General features: G+C 48.6%; 1 protein-coding gene across 2 annotated transcripts; it reads left to right on the top strand.

Annotated features, from left to right (window-relative positions):
- Positions 1–499: 499 nt before the first annotated feature.
- On the top strand, positions 500–27,466 carry SMPDL3B (sphingomyelin phosphodiesterase acid like 3B). 2 transcript variants are annotated; one of them, XM_032615404.1, is made up of 8 exons: positions 500–633; positions 13,851–14,064; positions 16,622–16,719; positions 21,699–21,842; positions 22,877–23,049; positions 24,182–24,362; positions 24,442–24,575; positions 26,844–27,466. In XM_032615404.1, exons 1-8 carry the CDS (start codon positions 546–548, stop codon positions 27,207–27,209), a joined length of 1,398 nt encoding a protein of 465 aa, XP_032471295.1. In that variant the 5' UTR covers positions 500–545; the 3' UTR covers positions 27,210–27,466. The 2 variants fall into 2 exon arrangements, with proteins under 2 accessions (XP_032471295.1, XP_032471207.1); XM_032615316.1 differs by lacking the exons at positions 500–633; positions 13,851–14,064; positions 16,622–16,719 and adding an exon at positions 17,707–17,783.
- The last annotated feature ends 43 nt before the right edge of the window (positions 27,467–27,509 follow it).

Consider the following 27,509-nt stretch of genomic DNA (forward strand, 5'->3'; position numbering starts at 1 on the left):
GCAGTCCAGTGGCTTAATTCTCCCTCTTGAGGGCAGGGTGGCCTGGGGTCCCCTCTATCTCCATGGGACATGGTTTCCAGCATAAATGAGCAGATGACTCTTAGTCTTGATTCATTTGTGGTCAAGCATCTCGATCTCCAACAAGCAGTTACGTTCCTTTGATGGCAAATGCCTGACATTTTATACGGTATGTTTGTTCTGCTGGGGTGGGGCAACATGAAAGTTTCAAAAGTAGTTATTTGCCTGTCATTGACTGGGGTTGAGTGAGTCTCTTGGAGAATCCAGTTGCTGGCTGTACCAACATTCTTTGAGGAACTGGCAGGACTGGTGCTGCTTCCTACTTGAGAGTCCAAAGTCCTGGCAGGTACAGCTCCTTGGGCAAACCCTGCTCACACCCTGACGGGCAAAGGAAGAAAAGCTAGAGGAGCCAAAGGCCTCCAGTGTCTGGGACACTCAGCAACAGGACAGGAATTCTGCTCTGGCACGTGACCACCAACACCTAGTTGGGAAGCCTGTGGCTTGAACACTTGCTCCGGGAGAACCTGATGGCTCCCATGAGGCGAGCCCCCAGGATGAGGCTGCCCGAGCTGCTGATTTTCCTGGCCCACTGGGGAGTCACCAAGGCTGGACAAGGTAGGCACTGAGTATGCCTGTGATCTCTCTGTTTGGTACTATGAACTCAGGGTCTAGGGCTGCTGGAAACTGCTCACAGAAAGCTGAAAATGCTGATAAAACTAAAAGGCAGGGAGCTAGGCTGGGGAGGCTGGGTGAGAGAGTTAGTGGGTGGTGGAGGTGCTGTTTGAGCCTGAGATTTTAAGTGGAGGTGACAGCTGTCCACAGGAGGGACATTGACATTGTTCAGAGGTGTGGGTATGTAAAAGCCAGCCAGCTGGTAGAGGTAGAAGGTGGCAGGAAGATTCAAGAATTCATTCAAAAAATATTGGTTGAGTAGCTCTCAAATCTAGTATTTTATTCTAACTCTGTTGAGGCATTCTACTAACCTCATTCCCTTTTTTTAAAAAATAAAATTTATTTATTTATTTATGCTGGGTCTTAGTTGTGGCAGGTGGGCTCCTTAGTTGCAGCTCGCAGGCTTCCTTAGGTGCAGCATGCTGGCTCCTTAGTTGTGGCATGTGAACTCTTAGTTGCAGCATGCATGTGGGATCTAGTTCTCTGACCAGGGGTCGAACCCCAGGCCCCCTGCATTGGGAATGCAGAGTCTTAACCACTGCACCACCAGGGAAGTCCCCTCATTCCCTTTTTGACCTGTAAAACACTTTAGAATTTCCTAACAGAGTTTACTCTTGTTTAGAAATTTGCAAGGGCTTCTTTTCTGCAAATGCCACCAGCAGATTATAATTTTGGCAACAATGTAGGTCTTAGTACCACCAGACTTTGACCTACATCATTCATGGTATAAAGTTAACCCTTGCAAGATAACTCCTATCTCTCTCTTAAAACAAAATCAGTTAGCCAGACTCATCAAGGAAAAAAAGGAGAAGACTCAAATCAATAGAATTAGAAATGAAAAAGGAGAAGTAACAACTGACACTGCAGAAATACAAAGGATCATGAGAGATTACCACAAGCAACTATATGTCAATAAAATGGACAACCTGGAAGAAATGGACAAATTCTTAGAAAAACACAACCTTCCAAGACTGAACCAGGAAGAAATAGAAAATATAAAAATACCAATCACAAGCACTGAAATTGAAACTGTGATTAAAAATCTTCCAACAAACAAAAGCCCAGGACCAGATGGCTTCACAGGCGAATTCCATCAAACATTTAGAGAAGAGCTAACACCTATCCTTCTCAAACTCTTCCAAAATATAGCAGAGGGAGAAACACTCCCAAACTCATTCTATGAGGCCACCATCACCCTGTTACCAAAAACAGACAAAGATGCCACACAAAAAAGAAAACTACAGGGCAGTATCACTGATGAACATAGATGCAAAAATCCTCAACAAAATACTAGCAAACAGAATCCAACAGCACATTAAAAGGATCATACACCATGATCAAGTGGGATTTATCCCAGGGAGGCAAGGATTCTTCAATATACGCAAAACAATCAATGTGATAAACCATATTAACAAACTGAAGGAGAAAAACCATATGATCATCTGAATAGATGCAGAAAAAGCTTTCGACAAAATTCAACACCTATTTATGATTAAAAACCCTCCAGAAGGTAGGATAGAGGGAACTTACCTCAACATAATAAAGGTCATATATGACAAACCCACATCCAACATCCTTCTCAATGGTGAAAAACTGAAACCATTTCCTCTAAAATCAGGAACAAGACAAGGTTGCCCACTCTCACCACTATTATTCAACATAGTTTGGAATTTTTAGCCACAGCAATCAGAGAAGAAAAAGAAATAAAAGGAATCCAAATCCGAAAAGAAGAAGTAAAACTGTCAGTGTTTGCAGATGACATGATACTATACATAGAGAATCCTAAATATGCTACAAGAAAACTATTAGAGCTAATCAATGAAGTTGGTAAAGTAGCAGGATACAAAATTAATGCACAATCTCTTGCATTCCTATATACTAGTGATGAAAAATCTGAAAAAGAAATTAAGGAAACACTCCCATTTACCATTGCAACAAAAAGAATAAAATACCTAGGAATAAACTTACTCAAGGAGACAAAAGACCTGTATGCAGAAAACTATAAGATACTGATGAAAGAAATTAAAGATGATACAAACAGATGGAGAGATATACCATGTTCTTGGACTGGAAGAATCAACATGGTGAAAATGACTATACTACCCAAAGCAATTTACAGATTCAATGCAATCACTATCAAACTACCAATGGCATTTTTCACAGAACTAGAACAAAAAATGTCACAATTTGTATGGAAACACAAAAGATCCCAAATAGCCAAAGCAATCTTGAGAAAGAAAAACGGAGCTGGAGGAATCAGACTCCCTGACTTGAGACCATACTACAAAGCTACAGTGATCAAGACAGTATGGTACTGGCACAAAAACAGAAATATAGATCAATGGAACAGGATAGAAAGCCCAGAGTTAAACCCGCACACATATGGTCACCTTATCTTTGACAAAAGAGGCAAGAATATACGATGGAGAAAAGACAGCCTCTTCAATAAGTGGTGATGGGAAAAGTGGACTGCTTCATGTAAAAGTGAAATTAGAACACTCCCTAACACCATACACAAAAGTAAACTGAAAATGGATTAAAGACCTAAATGTAAGGCCAGACACTATAAAATTCTTAGAGGAAAACATAGGCAGAACACTCTATGACATAAATCACAGCAAGATCCTTTTTGACTCCCCTCCTTGAGAAATGAAAATAAAAACAAAAATAAACAAATGGGACCTAATGAAATTAAAAGCTTTTGCACAGCATAGGAAACCATAAACAAGCCGAAAAGACAACCCTCAGAATGGGAGAAAATATTTGCAAACAAAGGAACTGACTAAGGATTAATCTCCAAAATATACAAGCAGCTCATGCAGCTCAATATTCAAAGAACAAACAACCCAATCCAAAAATGGGCAGAAGACCTAAATAGACATTTCTCCAAAGAAGATATACAGGTTGCCAACAAACACATGAAAGTATGCTCAACATCACTAATCATTAGAGAAATGCAAGTCAAAACCACAGTGACGGGGGCTTCCCTGGTGGCGCAGTGGCTGAGAGTCTGCCTGCCGATGCAGGGGAAACAGGTTCATGCCCCGGTCTGGGAAGATCCCACATGCCACAGAGCGGCTGGGCCCGTGAGCCATGGCAAAAAAAAACCACAGTGACGTATCAACTCACACTGGTCAGAATGGGCATCATCAAAAAATCTACAAACAACAAATGCTGGAGAAGGTGTGGAGAAAAGTGAACCCTCTTGCACTGTTGGTGGGGAAGTAAATTAATACAGCCACTATGGAGAACAGTATGGAGGTTCCTCAAAAAACTAAAAATAGAACTACCATAAGACCCAGCAATCCCACTACTGGGCATATATCCTGAGAAAACCATAATTCAAAAAGAGATTGGGGCTTCCCTGGTGGCGCAGTGGTTGGGGGTCCACCTGCCGATGCAGGGGATGCGGGTTCGTGCCCCGGTCCGGGAGGATCCCACGTGCTGCGGAGCAGCTGGGCCCGTGGGCCATGGCCGCTGGGCCTGTGTGTCTGGAGCCTGTGCTCCACAAAGGGAGAGGCCACAATAGTGAGAGGGCCGCGTACTGCAAAAAAAAAAAAAGAGAGAGACAGGTACCACAATGTTCATTGCAGCACTACTTACAATAGCCAGGTTGTAGAAGCAACCTAAGAATCCATCAACAGATGAATGGATAAAGAAGATGTGGCACATATATACAATGGAATATTACTCAGCCATGAAAAGAAACAAAATTGAGTTATTTGTGGTGAGGTGGATGGACCTAGAGACTATCATACAGAGTGAAGTAAGTCAGAAGGAGAAAAACAAATACCGTATGCTAACACATATATATGGAATCTAAAAAAAAAAAGAGGTTCTGAAGAACCTAGGAGCAGGACTGGAATAAGGATGCAGATGTAGAGAATGGACTTGTGGACATGGGGAGGGGGAAAGGTAAGCTGGGATGAAGTGACAGAGTGGCATGGACATATATACACTACCAAATGTAAAATAGATAGCTAGTGGGAAGCAGCCGCATAGCACAGGGAGATCAGCTCTGTGCTTTGTGACCACCTAGAAGGGTGGGATAAGGAGGGTGGGAGGGAGACGCAAGAGGGAGGGGGTATGGAGATATATGTACACATATAGCTGATTCACTTTGTTATACAGCAGCAACTAACACAACATTGTAAAGCAATTATATGCCAATAAAGATGTTAAAAACAAAAAATAACGAGATCAGGTTAGCAAATGATATAAAAACTTCATTGTTTGGGACTTCCCTGGTGGTCCAGTGGTAAAGAATCCGCCTTCCAATGCAGGGAATGCAGGTTTGATCCCTGGTCAGGGAACTAAGATCCCACATGTTGCAGGGCAACTAAACCCGTGTGCCACAACTACTGAGCTCCCACGCCTCAACTACAGAAGCCCGTGTGCCGCAAACTACAGAGCCCATGTGCCCTGGAGCCTGCCTGCCACACCTAGAGAAAGAAAAAACTGCATGCCACAACTAGAGAGAAACCTGTGCGCCGCAACCAAAGATCCCGCATGCCTCAACTAAGACCTGACGCAGCCAATAAATAAATAATAAATTAAAAAAAAAAACAAAAAATTTGTTGTTTTTCAAGACAAAGACAAGCTTTCCTAAGCTTGAATTTATAGTTATTAAAAAAGAAAACAAACAAAAAAAAAAGAAAACAAAACAAAGAAGCAAACAACAATAAATCAAGACACAAGAAAAAGAATGTCCTGGGCAATAAAAGAATGATTTTAAACCAAAAAATATGTCATGCACTATTCTAGGAACCAGGGACGTGGCAGAAATAAACAAAAGTCCCAGACCTGGTGAAGCATTCCTTCACCTCCGGAGAAACCTCTGAAAGACACATGAACAAAGAAATACACATTCCAGGAAATAACAAGTGTTATGGAGAATAATAAAGCAGAATAAAGGAGTGGAGGGGATGGCGGGGGGAGATACTTAAGGGATAGCCAGAGAAGAGCTGTCGAATAAAGTGACATTTGATCAGAGATTTAAGGCAGCAAAAGAGAGAGCCACGTGGACGTCCAGGAGAAGAACATTCCAGCAGGATAGGACGGAAAGTGCACAGGCCCTGAGCAGGACGCACAGGCGATGTGTGTAAGAGAGAGCCTGAGGCCAGCTGGCTGGAGCAGAGAGGATGGGGAGGGTGTGGGGAGGGATGTCAGGGGTTACAGGGGTGGGGGTAGGGCTGGTGGCAGCTCATGTACAAACCTGTAGACAATTTTAAGAACTCAGAGTGAAATGGGATATCCTTAGAGGGTTTGGGACAGAGCTGTGGTGTGATCTGAGTTGTGTAAGTTTAAAAGGACACTTGGGCTGTTGTACAGAGAAGCGCCTGTGATGGGGTAAAGGTGGGGTGAGCAAGTGATCTCAGTTTGCCTGAGACTTTCCTGGTTTTAGCACTTAAAGTTGGGCGGCCTTGGCAGTCCCTCAGTCCTGGGCAAACTGGGATGACTGCTCATCCTGGTAAAGGAGAAAGAGCAAAACCAGTGACGAGGCTACTGCCATCACCCAGGGAGAGGAGGGTTGCTGGGAGATGGTCTGACTCAGGACAAGACTTGCTGACAGGACTTTCCTGGTGGCGCAGTGGTTAAGAATCCACCTGCCAATGCCGGGGACACGGGTTCCAGCCCCGGTCCAGGAAGATCCCACATGCCGCGGAGCAACTAGCCCATGAGCCACAACTACTGAACCTGTGCTCTAGCGCCTGCAAGCCACAGCTACTGAGCCCATGTGCCACAACTACTGAAGCCTGCGTGCCTTGAGCCCATGCTCTGCAACATGAGAAGCCCGGGCACTGCAACAAAGAGTAGCCCCCAGTCGCCACAACTAGAGAAAGCCTGTGTGTAGCAATGAAGAACCAACGCAGCCAAAAATAAATAAAATTAAAAAAAAAAAAAAGACTTGCTGACGGAGGGTGTGAGAGAAGGAAGACTCAGAGGTGACTCCAAGGTTTTTGTATCAGCAGCCGGCAGGACGAGGTTGTCATTTGCTGAGATGTGGGAGGAGGAGAGGGCGGTTTGATTGGGGACATGCCCTGAGAGGATGTGTCATTCCCTGGGAGGGTGACTGCTTGGGAGAAGGTCAAGAGTGGCCGTCCTCCATCTACTTGGACACAGAGACCCTGTTCCCCTCTGGGGGACTCAGGGCCCTGCCAGTCTGACTGGAGACTTAGGAATGATTGAAAGTATCTCCACCCCCTCACTGTTTCACTTTTAAATATGTTTTCTTAGAAATCCAAATGCCAGCAGGCACCCCCTTCTCAAGCCCAGGGTCTTAGTGGTTAAAAAGAATCTCCCCTGCAACCAAAGCACTAAGATGTTTATTGCAGTGTTGTTTATAATAATGGAAAATGCTAACAGCAATAGAATAGCTGAATAGATTATGGTAAAACCACCAGACAGAAAAGTTTTAAGATAATACCATATATTGAAAATATTAAGTAACATTTATTAAGTACTTACTATGTGGCAGGCACTGCTAAAATTTTTACATGATATCCTCACAACAGCCTTGTGAAGTAGGGAGTATCAGCAAGGAAACTGAGCCTTAGAGAAGTTAAATAACTCTCTCAAGGTCACACAGCTAGTTAAGTGTCTGAGTCTGGACATGAACCCCGGCTGTACATCTTCAATCTGTTTATAAAATAATGTTATATAAAAACACACAAAGAGGGACTTCCCTGGTGGCACAGTAGATAAGGCTCTGTGCTCCCAATTCAGGGGGCCCAGGTTCGATCCCTGGTCAGGGAACTAGACCCCACATGCCGCAACTAAGAATTCACATGCCACAACTAAGGAGCCTGTGTGCCACAACTAAGGAGCCCACATGCTGCAACTAAGGAGCCAGTGAGCCGCAACTAAGACCCAGTGCAACCAAATAAATAAATAATTTTTAAAAAATAAATAAAATCACACAAACAACAGTAAGGAAAATAGCCAAGAAGTGCTAACATTTATTTTCTGAGCACTTATGATATGCCATGCTTGTGCTTGGTGCTTGACATATGTTGTCCTTTTAAAACCTATTTGAAAAATGAAGTGAAAAAACCTCCTTTGATTTTTATAGTCCCTGTAAAGTAGATACTATTACCATTATATCCATTTTGCAGATGAGGAAAATGAGACTCAGGGGACACAACACCCGCCCAAGATCCCACAGCTGAGAAGTGGCAAGACCAAGTTTGTACTCAGCCACTTTATCCGTCATGCCCTTTGATGGGTCCTCTTGGGATGGTGGGTTTTATAGGTACTATTTATTTTTTCTCTTTTCTCCAAACTTTCGGGAAGGTATACGTCTATAATCTAAAAATGGAATTAATTTAAAAAGAATTCCACAGCACCTGTAAGATTTTTCAGAATCCGAGTCTCTTCCTGGAGTGCAGAACTTTGAGACACCAAATCAGATAGCAGTCAACCCTGTTTTGCATAAAACCGTGGGGATTCTAGAGCCGGCAAGTCACAACTACTGAGCCCGCGAGCCTAGAGCCCATTCTCTGCAACAAGAGAAGTCACTGCAATGAGAAACCTGCACAATGCAACGAAGAGTAGCCCCCACTCACCATAACTAGAGAAAGCCTGTGTGCAGCAACGAAGACCCAATGCAGTCAAAAATTAATTAATTAATTAAAAAAAAAGACCTTATTAGACTTTAGGAATGATTTTTGCAAGTCTCCTCCACCCCATCATGAATCATTGTAAAAGTATCTCACATTATCTATGATTTTATATATATATATGATTTTTAATGACATTTTTAATATTGCATTTGAAATGGATTGTTGGTTTCGCTACCATAGTTTTTTTTTGTTTTTTTCTGAACTTGGGAAGCAATGCACTCTTTTTCAGGCCTCAGACATTTCCATGAGTCTTACAAAACTATTAGGCCCTGGGCCCTGTATCTGTTGTCCCCAGTGTACAAGGTGGGCCTGATGACTCCTTTGGTGAAGAAGGAGGAGGGCCAGGAGACTTTTGCCTGCCCAGGCACAGGGAGCAGAGCTGAGCTCTCAGAATTAAAACTAGAGGGTGTGCTGTGCCACTGGTCCTCCGCTCAAGGAGGACCAGCCAGGAGGGCACAGGATCTGTTTTCACATTGTTCTGTTTCAAATGTCCTGGCCCCAGACCTGCACTTTCCTGCAGAGGACAGCAGCTGAGGGGACGCTGGGGCAGGCAGGGGAAGGACACAGCCACTCCCCTGGTCCCTTCTCCCTTCCATGGCAAAAGGGGAATTTCAGGACACCCCAGGGACCAAATTCAAAGTAACTGCTGCTTGGCTTTGCTGAGCGCTTATGCATATTCTCTCATTTTAAACCTCACAATAACCATAAAAGCTGGGGGGCGCTGTTGTCCCCATTTTACAGATGAGGAAACAGGCACAGAGTAAGTTCACCCAGCTAGTGGGCACTGGAGCTGGAATTCCAACCCAGGTCTGTGCCCTCAACTTCTTACTGGATTTGATGCTAAATTTATTCATAGTCTTAATAATTAATGAATAACAATGACAGCTAAGATTGGTATACCTTTTCTTAAAACTCAAAGATTATATGAATACTTTCTTACTGTAAAATATCCAAGCAGTATGAATATAGAAAGCATCTTAATTTTCATGAGATTCCCCAGGTGAGGCAACTGCGTGGTAATGTTTGAGAAGCTCTGGTCCAAAGGATAAAGTGTTAAAGTGCCCAACTCCCCACACCCTCCCAGTCTCACTCCTGGCCCCGCAGGTAATTGCCAGGGACAGTGGTGTGTTGAGAGTCTTCTGGACTAGCTCTTTCTTGTTCACTGTCTTATTTGATGCTCACAACAAGCAGGGCAGACGTCAAACACCCTCAGGCCAGCTGGCTTGCCCAGAGAGCCTGGATTAGAAACCCAATAACCTGTCTCCCTCTCCAGGAGGTGCCCATCCTTTTTTCCATGACATGATAATTAGAGCTTAACTCCTCACATTCTGTGACCAACTCCATAGAAGCCTGTGGCTCCCATCTTTTATGGGTAACATAGATGTATTATAAAAGCCTTCTGGGGGCTCTGAGTCAACATTGTGTCTCAGCTTTGCAGTCAGAGAGGTTGGGTTCGAGCCTCAGTTTCCTCATCTGTGAAATGGGCATAAGAATCCCACCTCACAGAATGGTTGCAAGGATGAAATGAGATGAGCATGTGAAGGGCACCTGGCTAACATTCTTTGAGTGCTTACCAGTCCAATCATCCTCCCCACAGCCTTGCTCATTCATCAACTATATGGGCATCTTCCACATCCCAGGCACTGTTCTGGGTGCTGAGGACACAGGGATGAACAAGACAGGCTTTATGCCCTCATGGGACTGACACTAAAGAAGGGGAAGATGGCTGACAAGCAAGCCAACAAGATAAGTTCATGTGTGAGAGTGCTCTGAAGAAAATAAAACTGGGGGAGTCACATAGCTAGTGACCAGAGGGGTGGGAGGAAGTGGAACTTGAGCAAAGGTAGTCAGGGGGGGCTTCTCTGAGGAGGTGACCTTCGAGCTGAGGCCTGAATGAAGAGGAGAAAGCAGCCGTGCGATGACCTGGGGAGGACTGGGGAAGGTGGCAGAGGAGCCAGAAAAGAGGCCCTGTGAGGAGAGCGGGTGGGTGGGGTTGGGCAAAGCAGCAGAGGAGGGATCTGTGATCAGACACCACAATGAGGACACTGCAGCCTGAGGTGGAGCCCCTGCCTAGATCTCTGGCTCTCTCTGCCATTCTTTTTCTTTTTCTTTTTAATTAATTAATTTATTTATGGCTTGCGTGCGGGCTTTCTTTTTAATTGCGGCGAGCGGGGGCTACTCTGTTGCGGTGCACAGGCCTCTCATTGTGGTGGCTTCTCTTGCTGTGGAGCATGGGCTCTAGGCGCGTGGGCTTCAGTAGTTGTGGCATGTGGGCTCAGTAGTTGTGGCTCGCAGGCTCTAGAGCGCAGGCTCAGTAGCTGTGGCACGCGGGCTTAGTTGCTCCACGGCATGTGGGATCTTCCCGGACCAGGGCTCGAACCCGTGGCCCCTGCACTGGCAGGCGGCTTCTTAACCACTGTGCTACCAGGGAAGTCCTAATGAACGTTTGTTGAATGAATGAGTCTCTTGACTGCATGGGATTCACTGATGACCTTCCACAATGCTCTTTTACTTGTAATGAGTACTTAACATATTTAATCTTTTGTCATCTTTATTCAGTTCAATAAATTAAACATTGACTGAGCACCTGCTGCCCACCAGGCACTGTGCAAAGCTGAAGGGGCTTATGGGGGAAAGTGACAGGCAAACAGTGTGATGGCTACTATGAGAGGGAATGGGCCAAATGCTGTGAGAGCCAAGAAGGAAGAACAGGTGGATTCTTAACCACTGCGCCACCAGGGAAGTCCCTCTCTCTGCCATTCTTTCCACTGTCCTGGCCTCTCCTGAAGTCAGGCCTTTGAGGACGTGGGCACGCATGCACGCACCCATGCACACGCATATACATACACACACAAAAAGCACATACACACATATGAACACACACATACACATACATGCATGCACGCACTCAGAGGTCCTAGGAAGTGTGAGGGAGGCTGCAAGGAGTTTTAGTTCTACGGCTGACTAGTCGGGAGCTTGCAGGAAGAGACAAACCAACAGCTGACAGCCTCAGGCAAGGAGTTTCTGAAGTGGAGAAATAACCTTTGAGTACTTTGAGGGCTGATGTCAAAGGGGCAGAATTGCTCCATGTTTGTGGTTAGTTGAGAAAGAGCTGGCTTGAGGCAGGGGAATGGTCTCTGCATGGTCTGCAGAGAAGGCAAGGGACCCACGTGCCAGAGAAAAGGGCAAAGGGTCTCTCGCTTCCACAGCCAACCTCGCCTGGCCTCAGGCTTAGAAGCAGGTGTGACCCACTCATCGCCTCTGGCAGAGGCTTGGGAAAGTCCACCAACTCTACCCATTAACTAGTTGAAATGGGGAGGTTATTTTCTTTCCTCTGGCTTAGGATTTTGCCCCTGTAGAAGTAATTTCAAATATATTAGTGATCACAATTTGTGTGAAAAGTTTAAATTCCCGCCATTATAAACAAAGACTTTCAGTTTGGGTAAAAAATTAAAATGCAGGCATAGACTATCTACAAAAAGACATAGTTAAAATAAAAGGCACTGGTTTTACCCCCTTAGCAATCACATCTTCCTGGGAGAGGATAGGGAGCCAAAGGACCCCCACCATTTACCATGATATCTCAGGCATGTTGACCTCTGAACCTTAGTTTCCTTATCTGCAAAGTGAGGTCAATCCCTTCAGGGCTGTAGTGAGGATGACTATATAATGACCTTGGGAGGGACCATGATTTGCTTAATCAGTCATTTGCAACTTAGTGCGTACCTTTGTTTTTTGTTTTTTTTAAAATAAATTTATTTATTTATTTAATTTTGGCTGCGTTGGGTCTTCGTTGCTGCACATGGGCTCTCTCTAGTTGCGGCAAGCAGGGGCTGCTCTTTGTAGCAGTGCATGGGCTTCTCATTGTGGTGGTTTCTCTTGTTGTGGAGCATGGGCTCTTGGCACGTGGGCTTCAGTAGTTGTGGCGCTCGGGCTCAGTAGTTGTGGTGCACGGGCTTAGTTGCTCTGTGGCATGTGGGATCTTCCTGCACCAGGGCTCAAACCCGCGTCCCCTGCATTGGCAGGCAGATTCTTAACCACAGTGCCACCAGGGAAGTCCCATGAACAAGTTTTTGATCCTTTCCTGAGTTGAGGTTTAGATCAGGAGAGGTGGGCAGAAGTTCAGAAGCATCTGGAGGAAAAGTCAAGGAGTGAGATCAGGGTCCAGACTTTACCTTCAGGCCTTAGAGCCCCACTGACGGTCCTGTGGCGGGGACGGGGGGGAGGGACGGCTTGAGGGAGTGGGAGACTGACTAATCCAACCCTGAAAGCAACAAAAGCGGGACCCCCAGGCCCAGGCCCATTTTCCTGGGATGGGGTGGGTGTTGACTGTTGGCTCTGAGTCTGAGCGACACAGGAAGTGGAGGAGGAAGTGACAGCAATGGTGGAGAGTGAGGAAATTCCAGGCCTCACCCCTGCTTTAGCCAGAAATAGGATTTAGGACAGAGACCAAACCTGTTCAACACCCTCCTTCAATAAGCATCATCGAAACCACCTACACCAGGTCTTGTGCTCAGTGCAGATGATAAAGCCAATCCATGTGGCCAGTTTCTTTGGATTCCGTTCTCTGTATTACACCAAGAGATTTTTGGCATTTTACCCCACATCCAGAGTCACTAACAAGTGTACCCACAATAAGAAACTCAACCCAATCTGCAGTTATGTTCCTTATTTTCCGGCCTCGTACTTGTAAACTCCATTTCCACACATATTCCCCAGGTTTTTGCTGGTACTGATCAGCAAGATCTTACAATGCATGTGATGTGTCAGCCTTCTCCCAGGTCAGATTTTTGTATGTATTTCCCTGCTGAAAAGATTTGGCTCTAGTTATGGTCTCAGAGAGGTGAAGCAACTTGCCCATGGTCACACAGCTAATATGTGGCTCCAGAGCCTGGGCGCTTAACCCACCTTTGCTTTAAAACAAGCACTCTGCTTAGAACTCCCAAAGCGTTTCTTTTTTTTAAAAAAATATTTATTTATTTATTTTTGGCAGCGTTGGGTCTTCGTTGCTGCGCGCGGGCTTTCTCTACTTGCGGAGAGCAAGGGCTACTCTTCCTTGCGGTGTGCGGGCTTCTCATTTTGGTGGCTTCTCTTGTTGTGGAGCACAGGCTCTAGGTGCGCAGGCTTCAGTAGTTGTGGCACGTGGGCTTAGTTGGTCTGCAGCATGCGGGATCTTCCCGGGCCAGAGCTTGAACCCGTGTCCCCTGCATTGGCAGGCGGATTCTTAACCACTGTGCCACCAGGGAAGTCCCCCAAAGAATTCTTGAGGGTCACGCAGTCCATCTCTCATGCTGCTGCTGGGGAGACTGAGGTGGGGAGATAGAAAGGGGCTTGTCAAAGGTCAGAGGTCAGGGACAGAACCAAGCCTGTCTTCTGCTCTGCTCAGTGCCTCCCTGGGCAAAACCAGGCCCTGGGTTCGGAGAAAACTTCCTTTTACCTGTGCAAGCTCCCTTCCCCCAGCCCAGGGTTCCCTTGACTCCCTCCACATCCAGACTCAGTGAGAGACCTGCACTGAGCAGGGACTCCTTGCCTCTGCAGGGAAGTTCTGGCACGTCTCTGACCTGCACCTTGACCCGGACTACAAGGTGTCTGAAGACCCCCTCCAGGTGTGCCCATCCGCTGGCTCCCAGCCGGTGCCCAGTGCGGGCCCCTGGGGCAACTACCTCTGTGATTCTCCCTGGATCCTCATCAACTCCTCTATCTACGCCATGAAGGAGATCGAGCCAGAGCCAGATTTCATCCTCTGGACTGGGTGAGAGCCATCACCACAGCTACCCTTCCCTGGGCCACCACCTGTGCCCCAAGCCTGCCTGGCACCTTCCCCACACCATCTCCCTCAGTCCTCACCAGCCCTGTTGCAGAAAGGATGAACCTGAAGCTCAAAGCTTGTCCAGGGGAGCCTGGGCCTGGCTGATTCCAGGGTCTGTGCCCTTGATCTTGTGTCTTACGGCCTCAGCAGAATATGGCTCTCACTGAGGCTGGGGACACGGTCATGGCATGTCTGGGCATGTGGGGAACTCCCGGATTTTAAGTTGGGGGTGGGCGTGGGGGTCGCTGAACACTGGTGCCACTCCCAGCAGGGTTTGGGGACTGCAAGCCCCAGAGATCCAAATACAGGGAGGGGAGAATGTAGGAGGGCTGAAGGTGAGCCAGCATTGGGACCAAGTGTCCTGGTCAGCTGCAGGCCACCCCCGGCTGCCCTGGCCCTGGGGATCCTCACTGGTCAGAGCCCTACTCTGTGTGGAGGGAGCTTGAGGGGTGATTTCAGCTCAGCCACAGAGAGGCCATTCCTGCTGCTCATCCATGGATGCTGCTGGAAGTCCTCTGAGTTCCCTCAGCACTCGAGGTCCTTCCTTCACTCATTCGTTCCTTCCCTCCCTCCCTTGGTAGGTCAGCCTGTCTTGTGCTCACCCCCAGGAGACGGGGGAACAGAGGTGATAGGGACCTGGACCCTCCTTCAGGGAGCTCGTGGTCTCTCGGGCGACACAGACAAGGCCACTGACCATTATATCCCAGCGAGGAGAGAGGGTCACTGGGTGGATGGGGGAGCTTCACAGGGCACCTGACTCCCTCTGGCGGGATTGCGGAGGACTTCCCGCAGGAAGCGGTGAACCAGGGAGCAGGTGAGGAGTGCTGGCAGGAGCTCGGGCTGCTTGTGTCCTCCTCCAGCCTCTATGGACACTTCTGTAGGGAAGGCGGGATCAAACCCACGGCGTCCCCAGCTGCCCCTCAGTGTGACATGGGAGCGATCGGAATGACCCTCAGATGGACTATGTGGTCAGCAGCGGGAGGGGCAAGGCTGGACACTTAAGAAATGTGACAGTGTCTCAGCAGGGGCCTGGGCAGCTCTGGCTTCCCTGGGCTCAGGAATCCATCTAAGGAGAGAGTGAGATTTAGGCCACGACCCTGGCCTCCTGCTGTCTGAGGAGGGGCCCTTGGAGAAATGCGTAACATTCTAAAAGATTTGATCCCTCTGGGAAATTCATGACCCTTTAACAGAAACATGATTTTTCTGGGAAATCTCTGGGACTTGCAGAGGTGTATGGCATTGGACAAGATGACCTCTAGGACCCTTCATAGTTCTTCAATTTCTGAGAAATTGGACCTCTCCGGGAGAATTGCAGTTCCTTGGGGGATAACCTATAGAAATTGGATGTGTTTTTGCAATCCCCTGAGGGATAACCTGTAGAAATTGGTTGTGTTTTCTATCACACAGAATTAAATGCTCCAAACTAGAAAGAAAAAAAAGGGATTTTGTTCTATCTTCGTATTCCTGGCCTGTCCCCAGGGAGGACAGGGCTAAAAGGCCCCTCTTACTGCCCTAATGAGGGTATCAGAATCACAGTAGGATGTAATGGATGTGAGCATAGACTCTGGAGCCAGGCTGACTCGTTCAAACTCTGACTCCACCACTGTCAAGGTGCATACATTAGGCAGGATCCTTCACCTTTCTGTGCCTTGGTTCCTTTACCTGTCAAATGGCACTAACAATAGAACCTATGTTGTAGGGTTATTATGATGAACAAATCAGTGGATAAGGGTACAATACACAGAAAGTACCCAGCACAAAGTGAGCCAGTGTGGGCTGCCAGTAGCGGTCTCAGGGCGATTCAGCTAATTAACTTCCCTGGGGAGTCTCTGGGCAGCAGCTGCCTCGCCCCGTCGGTCCAGCAGAGTCCTCAGGCTTTAGTTGTGAGCACCCCGCAAACCTCCTTGCCCACTTCTTCCCCCACCTTGCTGCATCTTTCTAAGGCGGATCCAGGAATTTAGGTCTGTCAAATGTGGGGGACTAAATGGTCCTGGGGTAGGTCCTCGACCTACCAGAGTAGATCTGAATTCTATATTCTGAAGCCAGCTCCAAACTCCTTAGAACCTTTGGGGAAACTCAGAACTCAGACATGGCTTCTTCATCCCAAGCTCCCCAGGGGCTTGCAGATGAGACTGGAAACCCAGAGCTTCCCTCTCAAGACCATATTAACTGCAACCTAGCAGCTACTACATTATATATATATATTTTTCCCCCTTTATTGAAGTCCCATAAATACTCTGTGTGTAGATACCATTATTGTCCCTATTTTATAGATGAGCTAATAGAAGCTCAGAGAGGTTAAACAAACAGCCCAGTGACTCACGGCCGGTCAATGACAGAGCCTGGGTTTGGACTTTGTCCCACGTGACTCCCAACTCCAGCCTGGTCATTCCCCTTCAGTAGCTGTCTGAGGCTCAGTTCTGCAGTCTCTTTTCTTGTGGTAGAGCCGTCCCTTCTTTTCCTTGTGCCACTTCCCGAGCTGCCCGGCGGTGTTTTGCAGTGATGACACGCCCCACGTGCCCAACGAGAACCTGGGAGAGGCGGCCGTGCTGCAAATTGTGGAGAACCTGACCGAGCTCATCAGAGAGGCCTTTCCAGGTAAGACTGTGCCCCAGGTCCCCACAGCACTCCCTGATGCCCAGGCGGTGCCTGGCACAGTGGGACGACAACAGCAGCAAGATGCAGAGGAACGACCTTCACCCGTGGACAACGATGGCTGCTGGCCAAGACCCGGGCCAGGTACTTCACAGCGATTGTGTCTTACCTTCCAACAACCCTGTAAGGAACATGAGAGTTTGTCAGCCTGTGGATACACATAGAATCCTGTTAATGGTGTTAAAAAACCAAATTCAACTGAGTAAATCTGAAGATCTATTTGGCTGTATTCAACAATTCACGAATCAGGCAACATCCCATCTAGCAAATAGAAAGGAGCTCCAGGAACTTCCCTGGTGGTCCAGTGGTTAAGACTCTGCCCTCCCACTGCATGGGGCGCGGGCTCGATCCCTGGTCGGGGAACTAAGATTCTGCATCCTGTTCAGTGCGGCCAAAAAGAAAAAAAAGAAAGGCACTCCAAGGAGTTGTACGAATGGAAGGTTTTATAAACGGAAGGCGGTGGAAAAAGGAAGATTCTAGCAAAAAGTGGATTGTTTCAGGCAAGGTTACCTCCATTTACGGGAAGGGGTGGTGTCTATCAGGCAGATTTCCTCACTAGTGCTGACCAGGTAATTCCAGATTGACTGTTTAAAGGTCACATTCTTGGGAGAGGCTGAAACTTCAGTTAGGTTAGGTATGAACTTGGTTAATACCTAACTTGATTTGCTGACCTGGGACTTAGCACAAGTAACTCCATTTTGGACCTGTTGTTTCTTTTTTAATAATGGAAATGCCTGACATTTCACTGGCTTCTGTCCTGACAGTTTAACACCAGACTCACAGCCCCTTCTCAAGGCATTTACTGTTATATCTGGGCATCTTCCCTGGGTGAGTCTCACGTGGGCTCGCACACAGCCCTTGCGTCCTGCTGTGGCTCTGGAATTGCCATCTACTGCCTTTAAACCGTCCCAGCTGCCGGGACTTTGGGGAGATGCTGATTTCCAGCCAAAGTGCTGTTTCGTGGTGCAATCCGAGGCCTTCAGAGCCTGGGAGAGCAGGCCAGGACCGTGAGTGATTATGATAGCAACCCCACGGGACTTGACAGGGAGAATGTAGCCTGGGTGCTCCATCTAACGGCCCTTGAAAATGGCTTTAATCAGGCTGTGCCAAACACAAGGTCCTGGGGGCTGAATCAGGCTTTCAGCCCGCCAGCTGGACACCTGTGAAAGCAGACCCCCTAGGACCCCCCCATCCCCCAATCTCCTTTGGCTTCCAGCACAGCTGCTTCCTCTAAAGGTCTTGGTCATGGGTCCCCAGGACCCAGATATGAAATAATGATAATAAAAACAAGTAATAGCAGTGGCAAGAACAGCTGTATGTATCCATGTATCAAGGGCTACGTGTCAGGCACTCCTCGAAGAATATTAGACGCCTCAGCTCATTCACTGTCAGGAAGGGGACTCGGGAGACTCATGGAGAGTGGAGCTGTCTCACGTTTTTACTGATGACAAATGTGAGCCTTGGGGTCTAGGAAACAGGCAAGGTTGAGGACGCAGATCCTGGTTTGAGGACATCTCTTACCTATCACTCCTACTGCCACTCCAGGAGGGCCCCCCCCGAAGCTGCTGCTGTTACCATCCCACATCTGTCCCCGAGGCAACCTGATTTCTGACACCCCCTTCCCTCAACGTAAATCAGTGTGTGCAAAGAAGTTGCCTTGATGCCTTTAGTCTATGTAACTCAGCCCAACCCGACCCAACCCAGATATGCTTGGGCTAGTTCATCTCCCAGCAGAAGTCGCTACTACGTTCAAACCAGGACACTCTCCCCCATGGCAACAATAGGTATTATTATCCCCAGTGTATAGATAAGGAACCTATGGCTCAAAGCTAGTCAGTTCCTAGGGAGGGATTCAAACTCAGATCCGACACTGAGCACTCTTTTCTCTGCTCCACATGGGGCTTCAGGAATAAAAGTGAAATGATGGATAAGAAAATGCTTTACTACTATGACTTAACATACAAGTGTAAATAAGATTTTACAGTTTATAACACGCTTGCACATTTATTGAATTTCCTAAATCCAAGATACCATTGGCTGTAAGATGTTTCATTATTTTATGTATCGCTAAGAAAAAAAACGCTCTCCAGGAAATTCCCTGGTGGTCCAGTGGTTAGGACTCAGCCCTTTTACTGCAGGGGGTGCGGGTTCAATCCCTGGTTGGGGAACTAAGATCCTTTAAGTTGCATGGCGTGGCCAAAAGAAAAAAAAGAAAAAAAATTGCTGTCCATTAAAGTATGACACAGAACTTTCTCATGGCCTCAATGGTAAGACACATCCCACTTATAGAGATGTTAAAATATGAACACATTGGAAGAGGTGAAATGAGGCATTATCTTATTTGAGAATGGTAGCAGCACAGGTCAAGCAGAACACTCCCCATCATAGAGATAAATAAGCTGAAGCAACTTGTTGGAGAAGAGGAAGGGACTGAAATTTGAGATTTTGGTTCCATGTCATGAGTTCTTCCTGCCACGTGTCCCCCCCACCAGAGTCACTGTGAACACTGGTCCCTGTCTCTCCACCGATGGTAAACGCAGGTGTGCAAGGCAAACTGATCCAGGTCCCAATTCAGGTCCTGCCACGCTCTAGCTGGGCCATCCTCTGGACACTCAGTGTTCTCCCTATGCAAAATGAGGAAAATAATGGTACCTGCCCAAAGGGTTGTTATGAGGATTAAATAAGGTAATCCATACATTCATTTAGTCAGTCAACAAATATTTGAGTGTCCTCTACGGGTGAGACACCACGCTAGGGGTAGGGGATGTGGCCGTGAACAAGATGCCAGGTCGTGCCCTCATGGAGCTTAGGCTTGTAAGGATCTTCTAACAGTGTCCGACACATAGAAGTGGCAAAAACCTGTTACCCCAAACCTGGGTTTGCCTCTTGGTGGGTGTCAAGCCAAAAGACACAACCAAGCCAAAGATCAGGAGAAGGAAGGATTGATTACTTGCAACAAGTAAGGAGAAAACCAGGGATCTTTCCAAATCAGTGTGTCCTTCAACAGCAAAACTGGGGAAGCTTTAAGCTAAGGATATATGCATATTCATGAAGGGGCTTGAGCAGGAGAAAGCAACTTAGAATTGGGGCAAAGGTTGACAGAGTCCAAGCTTTAGTTGATTCAAGTCACAAGGGCCAGCAAAGGTCAGCATCATCATTCCTTAGGTTCCAGTTGATCTCACGGTCAAGGGGGTTTAAATTCTGCCAAACAGCCCAAGACAGTGCTTCAGGCTAAGCTGTACCATTGAAACAGAACTGGGAGTCTTTACAACTGATTTATTATCTTTGCCCTTGTTACTTCTCTTGCCTGATAACAGTAGTTTGTTCTTTTGTTCCCTTAAGATCATTGTAGCCAGGCTCAGATCCCAAAATGGCTTAGGCCAAAAATGGCTTCTCCTATGTCTCTGGGCAACCCCCCACCTTATCTGCTTATAAACCGGGAGAGATAACCTCCCTTCTCATCTGCCTTTGGGATGCCAGGGATTTGTGTTTTCTCTTAAATGAATTCTTTTTTTTTTTTTTTAATAAATATCAGAGCTGTATTTAATTCTGTTGTTTATTTATTTATTTTTGGCTGCATTGGGTCTTTGCTGCGCGCAGGCTTTCTCTAGTTGCAGTGAGGGGGTGGGGCTCGTGGCAGTGCGCAGGCTTCTCATTGCGGTGGCTTCTCTTGTTGCAGAGCGCAGGCTCTAGGCGTGCGGGCTTCAGTGGTTGTGGCACACAGGCTCAGCAGTTGTGGCTTGCGGGCTCTAGAGCGCAGGCTCAGTAGTTGTGGTGCACGGGCTTAGTTGCTCCGCGGCATGTGGGATCTTCCCAGACAAGGGCTCGAACCCATGTCCCCTACATTGGCAGGCGGATTCTTAACCACTGCGCCACCAGGGAAGTCCTTAAATGAATTCTCATGGCTGCCTCCATCTGTGTTAGAGAGGTGAGGTTTTCTTTCAGGCAGTCACAGCCATGACTTCTGGCTTTGTGAATAATTCCTCACGGGAATTCTACGGCCTCCTCCTTTGGCAGAGCTTAGCATTTCCAGATCTTGTAGGCAATACAGGGTAAAGGGTTTGTTAGAATCATTTTTTCAACTAGGAATTGGAGGCGCCAGGCTTCCTCATTGGTTCAAGTTCACTCCCTGGGGTAAGCCAAGCTCATATAAGGGCGAGGCCCTGCCTTGAGCTCAGAGGAGTTTTTGTTTACTATCAAATATTTATTGAGCAACGACTACATGCCAGACACAGATGTAAAATGAAAGCAGGAGTGAGGCTACTCACAAGGAAGAAATGAGTCTGACAGGCTCCCCTCTCCCTCCTGGGTTCATTCACAGGCCACATCCTCAGGGAGGCTCCCCTGACCCCCACTCCCACCCCTGTTATACACTCCCACAGCAAGTGGCTTTTCCCTTTTTGTGACAGCCATTACTCAATGCCTATCAACCCTATTGCACTGCCAGGCCTCTGGGCCTGGGCCTGGGGGCCCAGGTCTACACGTTTGCATGTACTAGGTGCTCAATAAATATTTGTTGATTCATGAATGAGTGAAACTCCCCAGGCCTTCCAGGGTGCAGCAGACCCCTTCCCTGACAGTAAGATGGATCTGGACTTGACAAGAACAAGGCACACTAAATGACCAAGTGGCTGATCATGGACCTGAAGGTTATTTGGATCCAGCTTTCTCCTCCTCATCTCATGCTTCATTTCTGACCACGGAACTTTCTGCTGGGAATGGAGTTAGAGAACTCACTGCTCTTCCTTCCCAGATCTGAGCCAAGTTCTGCCAGATTCTATCATGTGGTTTTCTGCTCGGCTCTGTATTTTTCCTTATCTGTGCTACAGCTCTTCCTTATTAGCTCTGATAGCCAGTGGCTGAAACTAACTCCACTAAGCACTTTTGCATATATATTCTTATATTTTTCTTTTTCCTCCCAGATACTAAAGTCTATGCGGCTTTGGGAAATCATGACTTTCACCCCAAAAACCAGTTCCCGGCCGGAAGCAACAATATCTACAATCGGGTAGCAGAGCTGTGGCGACCCTGGCTCAGTAACGAATCCATCGCTCTCTTCAAAGAAGGTACTAACACCATTTGCTACTGTAAGGAGCACTTTATGCCAAGGTCTGATCTAATCTTATCTTCACAACATCCCCATGAAATAGGGACTGATTTTATCCCCATTTTACAGATAAGGAGACTGAGGCTTGAACATACCAAGTCACTTGGCCAAGGTCACCCAGCTTAGAGGAGGCAGACTTGGGAGTAGGATCCAGGGCTGATTCCAATGCCCATGTTCTTAACTCCACAGCACTAGTGAGGATCATAAAAGAATATTCACTGAGCATTTCCTGTGTGCCCGGAACTGCCCTCAGCACACTGCTAGACTCCTTACAACCATCCTAGGTAGGGGCAGTGGCCTTCAGTTCAGGCCAGGTTTCTCAACCTTGCCACTGTTGACATTTGGGGCTGGATAATTCTTTGTTGGGGGGCTGTCCTGTACAGTGTAGGGGGCTTAGCAGCACCCCTGGCCTCTATCCACTAGCTGCTAGTAACACCTCCAGGTGTGAAAACCAAAAATGTCTCTGGATGTTGCCAAGTGTTCCCTTGGGGACAAAATAACCAGGTTGAGAATCACTGGTTTGGAGACACAGTGTCCCAAAGTGACCTGACCTCCTCTCCTTCCTTTCCTCAGTCCCTTGCTGTTGGGGCTCCCCCTTGGTCAAACCCAACCAGAAGCTCACAGCACAGAAGCCCATAGGTTTAACCCACAGCTCCTGGGGCAGAGAGCTGAGTGGAGAAGGGTTGACAGTGGATCTGGAGGGGCAAACACACCTCTATGTTATGCCTATTATACGGAGGAGGAAACTGAGGCATAGAGAGGTTAAGGAACTTTCCCAAGTTGCACAGCTAGGAAGTGATAGAGCCAGGACTTGAACCCAGGCAGCCTGGCTCCAGAGCCTTTGGTCTTACCCACAGTGCCACTCCTATGAGAAAGATGGGAAGGGAGGAGGCAAGGGAAGGAGGAGGGGGGGAGTGAAGTGGAGGGGGACAGAGGTGTGTCTGTTCGGAGGCTGGAGACCCCTTCAGATTCCCCCTGGCTGTGATGTCCTAGGTGCCTTCTATTCTGAGAAACTGCCGGGGCCAAGCGCGGCTGGGCGAATCGTGGTCCTCAACACCAATCTGTACTATAGCAACAACGAGCAGACGGCCGGCATGGCCGACCCTGGCCAGCAGTTCCAGTGGCTGGACGATGTGCTGACCAATGCGTCCCAAGCTGGGGAAATGGTAAGGGCTCCCCACTCGTCCTCTTCCCTCCCTGGGGTCTCTTCCCATACAAGTCCCCTACTTTGGCACAGACTCACCCACTCACTTGAGATGCCCACATCACAGAGGGTCTTTCATCTCGGCACCTGAGGGGGCTGCTTCCATCCTCACAACAGCCCGTGAGGCTGGGACCCTGGAGTCCATTGCAGATGTGAGGCTCCTGGTGGGCAGTGACAGTCTCGAGGCCCACAATAAGTGGTGGGCCTGGACTAGAACCCCAGTCTCCAGAATCCAAGGCCAGCACAGCTGCAGCCGCACTGTGGGCTAGACCTCAAGGGGATGCCCTGCCCTTGAGGTGTGTCCATCTAGTCTGCTGGGCTAGCAGGTCCCCGATGACTGACCCTGTGTCTCATTTGCCTGAGTCCCTGCTCTGACCAGCGCATCCCAGCAGGATCTCATGGCCAGTGCTTTTGCCCTCACTATGCATCAGATACGTTGCTAAGTGCTTTACATGGATGATCTCATTTAACTCTCATATCTCCACCAGTTAGGTGTCCTTCCCGATGAGAAAACTGAAGCTCAGAGAGGTGACACACAGCTGGTGTCCAGCTGCAGCTTGGCTCCAAAGCTCATGCTCTTAACTGCCCTTCCTACCACTGCCCCCGTCCCCCATTCTACCTCTTGCAACGGGGACCAAGGGCCCAGGCATTGTTAGCTGAGAGACTCGAGGAATGTAAGACGTGAACACACATTACCACACAGCATATGCTACACAACCATGCAAGGAAGGTTTGGGTACAGTGCCTGAGCTCTCCAAGAAGAGAAGCCTTGTCTCCGAAGGATCAGAAACATTTCAGGAGGACGTATCCTTTGAGCTGGGTTTTGAAGCATGAGTAGCATTTACAGAAGTGAAAACGAGAAGGGCGCTCCAGGTGGCAGGCATAGGATGGGTAAAGGCACAGCGGGAGGGAAGCATGTGACACATTCATTTCTGGGTACAGGGAGATGCCAGATCACCTGGGAGAGGGATGGGGGAGGAGGTACCTTTGAGCCCATCTGCTTGCCTCTGGGGAGACGGGCAGGTTGTGAGAGGTAGAGATGAAGAGTTGTGGAAGGGGTCTCTGAGCCCCTGCTGGGCACCCCTTCCTCGTAGGTGTACATTATCGGCCACGTGCCCCCGGGGTTCTTTGAGAAGACGCGGAACAAAGCGTGGTTCCGGGAGGGCCCCAACCAGGAGTACCTTAAAGTGGTCCGGAAGCATCATCGAGTCATCGCAGGGCAGTTCTTCGGGCACCACCACACTGACAGCTTTCGGATGTTCTATGATGATGCAGGTACCCAACCTGGAGGGCCATGGCCAGACCAACGCCCTCTTTCCCTCGCCAGCCTCTCAGCTCCACTCTCTCTTGAAAGGTGCCCCCATCAGTGTCATGTTCCTTACACCTGGGGTCACCCCATGGAAAACCACGTTACCTGGAGTGGTCAACGGAGCCAACAATCCAGCCATCCGGATGTTTGAATACGACCGAGCCACACTGAGCCTGCAGGTCAGGAGCCTTGGGTCTGCTGGGGCCAGGGGAGGAGGGAGGAGGGACCTGATAACACCACTGCCTTCCCTAGCTGATCCACGCTCTACTGACCACTGAGACTCAGGAAGGTCAAGTTACTTCCACCCTTTTAGAGCTCAGGATCAGAAGAACCCTGGCTCTACCTCCAAATCCTGCCACCAAGTCAGGTCAATTCTCCAAATTGCCCTTTGCCCTGGATCATTGTCAAGGCCTCCTACTTGTTCTCCCCGCCTCCAGCACTGCCCTGCTGGAGCTCATCTGGTACAGCTAAGGAGGGGATTAATCTTTCTAAAGCATTTCTTGTCTCTTTCCTGCTCAAAAACCTTCAGTGGCTCCCCAGTGCTCCCAAGATAAGTTGGATCTCTTTGGCCTGGTATTCAAGGTCTCTCACAGTGTGACTCTCCTTGGCCTGGTATTCAAGGTCTATCACAGTGTGACCTCAGGCCCACTGCCAGGTCTTCTCTACACTGGCTACGCTGCAGCTATGAGCAAAATCCCACACCTCCTGGGATGTGCTTGTGATTACTGAGATGACAAAGAAATATTATTCCTTAATGTATTCAACAAAAACGTGTTAAGCCTCTGCCATGTGCCAGGCCCCGTGCTAAGCTCAGGAGATACATACGCGAACAAAAGTCACCGCTCTCCTGGAGCTGACAGACAATAAACAAACACATAAAGTTAAGTGTGGCATGAAATAAGTGCTAAGGAGAAATGAAAACAGGGTGAGGAGGCAGGTGGTGATACTTACGGGGTACGTGTATATGTGTGTGGTGTTAGGTGGGGCAGGGAAGTGTCACTGATAGGGTGACATTTGAATTCTGAGTAACTTCAGGGAGTGAGCCGTGGGAGCGTCTGCGGAAGGGGCAGGAAGTGCACGCCAGGGGCCCAGGGTGGGAATGTGCTTGGTGTGTTAGGGGAGGAGCACGGAGGCCCACGAGGCCATGGCGGAGGTCGCGAGCGGATGGGGCGTCAGGTAATGTAGGCCATGAGGATGACTCTGGAATTTTAGAAAACCACCATTCTGCTGGGTGGAGAACAGGCTGTAGGGGGCAAGGGCAGACACAGGGGGATCAGTTAGGAGGTGACCACAGCCACCTGATGGTGGTGTGGGCCAGGGTGGCACCCGTGGGTGGTGAGGAGAGCCAGATCCTGGATGTATTTTGAAGGCACAGCAGACAGGATTTGCTGGTGGATTGGATGAAGGGTGGAAGAGAACGTGAGGAGGCAACGAGGGCTCCAAGGCTTTGGCCAGAGCACCTGGAAGGATGAGGCTGCCATTTACCGAAATGGGCTCACTGCAGGAGAAACATATTTTGGAGGAAGACCAGAAGCCTGGCTTTCCTGTTAACTTTGGGATGTCTAAGTGGCATCCAGGTGAAAATGCCGAGGGAAGAGGCAGCTGGGTATTCAAGTTGGAATTCCAGAAAGAGGTGGGTACAGAGATTTAATCTGGGTGTTGAGAAAGGACATTTAAAACCAGGGACTGCATGAGTTAACCTGGGTCCTCGACTCTAGAGTGAATGTATATGGAGAAGAGGTCTGAGGATTTTTAAGAGTGTGGTCCATTGTCCACATGGGCACTCAGACCACAGGGTTCGGGGAAGACTAAATGAAATAATGTAAGGTGCGTAGCAAGAAATTGCCATCCATCCATGGCAGCTCCTCTTAGCCCAGCTCTCCTGACCTAAAGCAGATCTGCAAATTTAGGTGGAAAGCGTTGCACAGATAAACCCTTCCAGATTCTAGTCCTGAAAATGCACCTGAGTACTCGGGGTCTTGGGTGTAGCCCAAGCCCCCTTCAAAGCACAATTCTATAAGCTAGCTCTCTCAGCCAGGCACTCCACCCCACTGCTTTTATATTGCGTTTTATCCAGTCTTTTTGCAAATATTTACTGACAATCTTCTGGGTACCCGGGAGCTTGCTGGAACAGAAAATGCACAGGCTATGGGGTAAACAAGCTGGGTTCCAATCCTGCCTCAGCCACCTGTGGGACCCTGGCCAAGTGAATTAACCTCTTTAGGACTCAGTTTCCTCATCTGTGAAATGGGGAAAATAAGCAGTTACCTCATCATATTCAATCAGAGGATGTCTGCCCAGCATACCCGGCAACTAGTAAATGCTCAATAACTAAGAGCGGTCAGGATTACAGCTATTAGAATCTGGGGGCAAATGCAAGGTGGAGGATCGGGGGCGGAAGCGGACACCTGCTCACAGCCGGCCCGCCTCGCGCGCCCCCTCTGCAGGACATGGTGACCTACTTCTTGAACCTGAGCCAGGCGAACGCGCAGGGGGCGCCGCGCTGGGAGCTCGAGTACCAGGTGACCAAGGCCTACGGCGTGCCCGACGCAGGCGCCCGCTCTATGCACGCCGCGCTGGGCCGCATCGCCAGCGACCAGGGCGCGCTGCAGCGCTACTACGTCTACAACTCGGTCAGTTACGACACGCTGGCCTGCGACGAGGCTTGCCAAGCTGAGCACGTGTGCGCGCTGCGCGAAGTGGCCTTCGACGGGTATGCCGCCTGCCTGCGCGCCCCCGGCGTCGCGCCCGCGCCCCGCCTTGCGCTCCTGCTGGTGGCGCTGCTGGGCCTGCGCACGCTGCTTGTGCCGTGACCTTGGGCGCCGCCCGCTGATTGGCTTGGCTCGCCTTCCTCCTGGTAAAATGGGGAGAGCATCACCCCCGAGAGCTGGACTTTCCACCCTTTCCCCTGCGTCCGCAGAATGAACTGGGACGGGACAGCCGATCAGGAAATGAAGCCCCAAGGGCCCCACCAGAAGCACATTTCTTTCAAGTTTCATGTTTTATCCCAAACACAATGCTCGTCGTGCATGTTATTCTGTTATTAATTTGTAAATCATGTTTAAAGTAACTCCCTTGCCCAGTTATTGAATCCCCCTCCTCCTATTCGGATA

Source organism: Phocoena sinus, chromosome 1, assembly GCF_008692025.1.
Source record: "Phocoena sinus isolate mPhoSin1 chromosome 1, mPhoSin1.pri, whole genome shotgun sequence".
Classification (NCBI taxonomy): domain Eukaryota; kingdom Metazoa; phylum Chordata; class Mammalia; order Artiodactyla; family Phocoenidae; genus Phocoena; species Phocoena sinus.